Source organism: Dendroctonus ponderosae, unplaced genomic scaffold (genome assembly GCF_020466585.1).
Source record: "Dendroctonus ponderosae isolate FM_Combo_2020 unplaced genomic scaffold, Dpon_F_20191213v2 Dpon_F_20191213_11, whole genome shotgun sequence".
Lineage (NCBI taxonomy): Eukaryota > Metazoa > Arthropoda > Insecta > Coleoptera > Curculionidae > Dendroctonus > Dendroctonus ponderosae.
In genome coordinates, this window is record NW_026017213.1 from 5,468,104 (window position 1) to 5,474,414 (window position 6,311).

At 34.9% G+C, this 6,311-nt stretch overlaps 1 protein-coding gene across 1 annotated transcript in view; it reads right to left on the reverse strand.

Annotated features, from left to right (window-relative positions):
* Positions 1-3,553: 3,553 nt before the first annotated feature.
* LOC109537564 (basement membrane-specific heparan sulfate proteoglycan core protein) overlaps positions 3,554-6,311 on the reverse strand; it is a gene marked incomplete in the record, with an annotated part of 87,023 nt that continues 84,265 nt past the window's right edge. Inside the window, 1 exon segment of the mRNA XM_048662479.1 lies at positions 3,554-4,403. Within this exon segment, the coding sequence (XP_048518436.1) occupies positions 4,370-4,403 (34 nt within the window).

Genomic DNA, 6,311 nt, shown 5'->3' on the forward strand with positions numbered 1-6,311 from the left:
TGGTTCACTTTCTAAAAAGGCCATTTAGTTTTCTTTGGAATGATGTAAAAACGAGCGTTCTTGCTCATTTTGCTTCCGAGAAACATGCAAAACGGGACAAAAACATGAAATTTTGCAATAATCTTGCGCCACCCTTACACAAAACGACGATAATTTTTCTAATTTCATAGACAAACCTAAAATTGCAGAACAAAAAGCGCAAGGGTTTTTTCGATTAAGTAGTGCTTAAACCGGCCTTCCAGTTAATCTGAGTTATGAGTTATAATTTTTGAAAAGTTGCTTCGAAAGTGGTGGAAGCCAAACCGCACGTTTAAGCTCCAAATTTTAAGAAACTTGTTAAAATTTAAGGAAAAATATGAGTAAATCGATAGTGGCAGCATTAATAGACCGGAGTTTCTGCTATTGAAGAGTGCTGACGAGAGTCATTTAGCGAATTCTCATTTCTAGTAACGAATTTTTGAAAAATCTCTTACAAACGTGGCGGGAGCTTCAAACCAAATCTCCAAAATTGAGCAAAAGTGCGATTAAATTAAAAATTGCCATGTTTTTAGGCAAAAGTCTCCTCTTATTAATAGTGCTAACTACAGCTTCATTCTAAATCCAATTTTTCAGATAAATCTTTTTTTAGGAACGTCGTTTCTATACTTGATGGAAACCAAACTGCACTTTGAAGCTTCAATCTAAAGGAAAATTCTCAGGAAAAATCGCGATTAAATTGATAATTGGAGGAGTAATAGAGCAATGTTTGCTCTATAACAGGATGCTAAAAAAACTTCTCTAACTAGTTTCATTTTTGTTCCAAATTTTTTGTGAAAATCGATTACAGCTTCTAACTTAAAAGATTCTCAATAATCGGGAAAAAAACTGACTTACGCCATTTTTGTGGCAGCAATAGAGTAAACATAATTCTATTAAACCGTGCTGAACACACCTCTTCAGCAAAGTCTCATTTTAAGAAATATTTCCGAAAATTTCCCAACAAACGCGGTGGCTGCCAAACTGCATTTCAAAGCTTCCAACTTCAAAAATGGTCAAGAGTTAAGGAAAAGTGTGTCTAAATTGCAAATCCCAGCAATCAGGGGGCAAAGTGTTATCTTCTAAGTAGTGCTCAAAGCAGCTCTATAGCTCGACCACATTATTAGTGAGAAATTTTTGAAAAAATGTTTACCAATTTTCAAATAGAATACTTTCAACAGGACTTTTTTAATACTGAAAATTGAGAAATATCTGAAGACAATCCAAGACTTTTTTAGTTTACAGTTAATAAGGCAATATTGCCTAGATCTTTCGGTGTCAAAAGCAGTCTTATTCCTAATCCTCGATTTGAGTACTCAATTTTTGAAAAATCGCTTTCAAACTTGCTGAAAGCTCCACTCAAAAAATTGTAAAAAATATTACGAAATTAGCACTTGCATGATGATAAGAACCCAATTTTATCTATTAAAATGTCAAACTTCCAACTCGTCCCCAATTTCAGTGCCTGATTTTTTTAAATCGCTTACAAACGTCAAATCGCTTACAAACCATCAAAGAAACAAAAATTCCAAGAAATGAAAAATATTGCAAGAAAATCAACGCTGACAAAGTAACAAGAAAATCGTTTTGTCCATCTAAATGGTGACATAAACAGTACTCCAACTGATTCTCAATTTGCGTAGTCAATTTTTGAAAATTCGCTAAAAGACGTGCTGCAAGCTCCAACCTTAAGAAAATGCCACAAAATGTGAAAAATTGCAACAGGATGACAATATCAACATTTCCGCCAACTAATGGTGTGAAAAGCAGCCGGACTCCTGAACCTCAACTTGAGTGACAAATTTTTCAAAATTGCTTAGAACGTGTTGAAACTTTCAACTGAATTTGAATAAGAAATTTTTGAAAAATTGCTTACAAACGTACAGAAACTGTCAAACTAAAAAAAAAATCCAACAAATGAAAAATGTTCAAAGAAAATCAACGTTAGAGAATTGCAAGAGTGGCACTTTATCTATATGACGATGTCAAAAACAGCCCTCCAGCTGATCTTTAATTTGAGTACTCAATTTTTGAAAAATAACCGAGGAACGTGCTGAAAGCTACAAACTCGAAAAAATGCCAAGAATTTTGAAAAATTGCAACGAAATTGGCACTCATTGGATGACAAGATCAACATTTCCTGCAACTACTGGTGTGAAAAGCAAAATTTTTCAAAATTGCTTAGAACATGTTGAAACCTTCAACTTTAAAAAAATCTCAAAAATTGTGCCAAATTGTCACAAAAGCGAAACTTGTAAGATGAATAGGGGAACGTTTTCTCCATCCAGTCGCGTCGATAGCAGTCCCTCAACTAAACCTGAATTTGAATAAGACATTTTTGAAAAATTGTTTACAAACGTACAGAAACTGTCAAACTAAAAAAAATTCCAACAAATGAAAAATGTTCAAAGAAAATCAACGTTAGAGAATTGCAAGAGTGGCTCTTTATCTATATAACGATGTCAAAAACAGTCCTCCAGCTGATCCTTAATTTGAGTACTCAATTTGTGAAAAATAAGTGTTGAAAGCTTCAAACTCGAAAAAATGCCAAGAATTTTAGAAAATTGCAACAAAATTGGAACTTACAGTATGACAATATCAACATTTCCTCAAACTAATGGTGTGAAAAGCAGCCGTACTGCTAAACCTCAATTTGAGTGACAAATTTTTCAAAATTGCTTAGAGCGTGTTGAAACCTTCAACTGATAAATTGCCATAAAATCGAAACTTCTAAGATGAATAGAGGAACGTTTTCTTCATCCAGTCGGGTCGATAGAACTCCCTCAACTAATCCTGAATTTGAATGCGAAATTTTTGAAAAATTGCTTACAAACGTGCGAAAACTGTCAAACTAAAAAAATCCAACAAATGGAAAATATTCAAGAAAAATCAGCTTTTGGAGCATTGCAAGAGTGGCACTTTATCCATATAACGATATCAAAAACAGCCCTCCAGCTGATCYTTAATTTGAGTACTCAATTTTTGAAAAATAACYGAGGAWCGTGCTGAAAGCTWCAAACTCGAAAAAATGCCAAGAATTTTGRAAAATTGCAACAAAATTGGCACTYRYWGRATGACAAGATCAACATTTCCTSCAACTAWTGGTGYGAAAAGCAGYCCYACTCCTRAACCTCAATKTGAGTGACAAATTTTTCAAAATTGCTTAGAACSTGTTGAAACTTTCAACTGCAAAAAAATCCCAAAAATTGTGCCAAATTGTCACAAAAGCGAATCTTCTAAGATGAATAGAGGGACGTTTTCTCCATCTAGTCGCGTCGATAGCAGTCCCTCAACTAATCCTGAATTTGAATGAGAAATTTTTGAAAAATTGTTTACAAACGTRCAAAAAGGTCGAACTTGAACAAATCCCAAGAAACGTGGAAATTTGCCACGCAACYGACGCTTGCAGGATTAATMGAACAGGGTTTCTTCTATATAACGGTGTGAAAAGCAAGCTTCTTCAGCAAACGACCTGGACACCAACCTCTTCTGARAAGCCCAAAACATTGAAGGAAAATAATWAAAAAAAACACTGTTATACATACATTATTTATTTATTGTCTCTTGTTATTGAAAATGCACTTTAATATAATTTTGTTAATTTTAAACAGCAAAGTTAATTAATCGATCAGCAACATGTGTCGCGTTTAGAGCATGCCCTTTAACCATATGCACAGTGAAATGAAATGACTAAAGCGTTTTACAAAATCCTTATGTCCTATTTTTATATCATCTTGTTTAATTAATCACCATAGTTGATACGTTTAGGTTTCGTTTCGCATAATCACATGGTTGGTAGGTAGGTAGATAAAGCTTATTTTCAATAGAATCGGAACCGAACGAGGAAAGTAACCTGCTGCTAGTTTAATCACCAGTTCCTAAGAATACAGACAAATTAGATCGAAGTACCTTTAGCGTAATACATTGTTAATAGCACCATATAAATTAAGACTATATTAAATTCTAGAATTGTAAAATTATACAAATGGACCGTATTCATCTGGCTCTAATCTACGTTCTACAATGGCACAATTTCCTTACTATACAAGTGCTTAATAATTTAAGAAATACAACGTATAAAAATGGGGTGTATAAAAACAATGGCAGTTGGGAAACTAAACGAACGAATACACGACACTGTAATCCAGATTTAAGCGTACATTATAATAATAATCATAATCATAAAAAGCATACAGTTAATGTTGAGAACATACGGTAAAAAAATATCTTTAAAATCATACAAGCCATCTCTCAACATCACGTACTGTGTACTATAGAGGAAAAACAAATGAACACATCAATAAAGTGAACACTTAATTATTATCGAGTTGACTGGATAGGATTTAGTCTCTTTCTAGGTCCAGATGTCGTTGGCGATGTCGCTAAAGCTGCAACAGAAACACCCATTCAACACACCATCCATCAAACCACATCCCTGCCCAACCAGGCTGGTTTATATTTACAGCTGGGGATAAGCATGGAACGAAACACTCACCTAATCGAACTTCCCTCACGATTGGAAGCATTTCGAAAGTAAAAAAAATCGTACAATGTTATAAACTCTCTTCTAGTCGTATCATATTTACATGGAATGAATACTGATTATCACAAACCAATGAAACAAGTATACAACAGTTGCGTCTTACCATCTCGGCTTACCGCACACCCTCCCATCTAGGTTTCTTGATATGTATATTTAGTTAAAGTAAAGGGGTTAGTAGGTTTATTCATGGGCTGGCAAAAGAATGGGGTGTTTAGCTGGGTTAATGGTCGATAGGGTGATTTTTGAGGCTGAGAATGGCGGCTTTTAAGACTTTTGCCCCCATCGTTTAAATCCAATTCCTCGGGCTTATCAGGATTTTTTTAAAAGGGTAAACCGTTTTTGAAATAATGCGAAAAACTTGATCTTTAAAACCAAAAACGATAGAGGAATTTTCAGGGTTATTCAGTTGGTCGCAAGTTTATAGCTACTGAATTCGTTCAATTAAAAACTAAAATTCTTTTAATTGATGGTTTTCACTTTTCCTCTGGATTGGCTGATTCGGAAGCCTTTTTCATTTTTTTATTTTTTTATTTTTATTAAGAAATAATCAGACTTAAGTCTGACAAATTTAAAATTTCTTAAAATTTCTGACAATTTAAATTGGCTGAAATTGAGCCCGTGTGGTGGGAATGTTTGGGGTTTTACAGTGAATAAAAATTCAGCCCCCCTTGCAAAAGCAAACTTAGTCCCTTTTTAGCTGATCTGGGGAATGATTTTGCGAAACAAATCAACCCAGTTTGGCATGAACTTCGTGCATGTAAATCGCCCAGGGAAGGAAAAGTTTTGGAAAAAAATTGCACTTTTGGACCAAAAAATCGGCCAGCGCTTAGGATTTCGGGCGATTTTCACATTGTTTTTCCGCCCAAACGAAGCTTTCTAGCGAAAAACGTTATTCTTTATAAACGCTCGGGCCACTCAAAAGGTACTAAGCGGGATTTTTGCCTCACTTTGGACTAAAAAGGGGATTTTTGTGCACCTCCAGTGTGTTTTATTTTTGCTATTTAATCTAAAGAAATATTCGAAAAGAGTTCAGAGCGTGTAAATAAACCCATTTGATGGGCATTTGTGGTTTTATGGGGAAAATATCTTTGAAGATTCAGGCCCCAAGCGAGCCTGACAACAGTTTTTCTTCATGCCCCTTTAGCAAGACGGGGAATTTTTTTGCTAACCAAACCAACCCACTTTGGCATTAATTTTGTCCGCATGGAACATCGTGGAACGGAAAAATTTCTGAAAAATAAATTTCATTTTTCGGCCAAAAATATATCGGTCAAACACACAAATAAAATTTTTTTTCTCCCGAACGTATTCTTCATAAAAGATCAGGCCGCTCAGAAAGTACAAAGCGAGATTTTTTCCCCATAAGAGCCTGTACAAAGTTTTCGTTCTTTCGCCTTTAGCCAGTCGGAGGAGATTTTTTGCGAAACAAACCAACCCACTTTCACGGGTATTCTGTCTATATCGAACATCGAATGAAGGAAAAGATGTGAAAAAAACAATTTAAATTTTTGAACCAAACCAACAAACGCGTAGGGTTTTGCACGATTTTCACATTGAACTTTTTTCCCAAACGAAATCTTTCAAAAAAAAAATGACAAAAGCGGTTTGTTTGCAAAAAAATCTTCTTACAAAGCCAACAACGATTGATAGAAAATTTCTCAGCACGCCACTGCTTAGAAGAGCTCAGTGGTCATAAAAAACGTACTATTCACTTTCCTGCTAAATTGAGTCGTTAGGGAGCTACCGCAGGTTT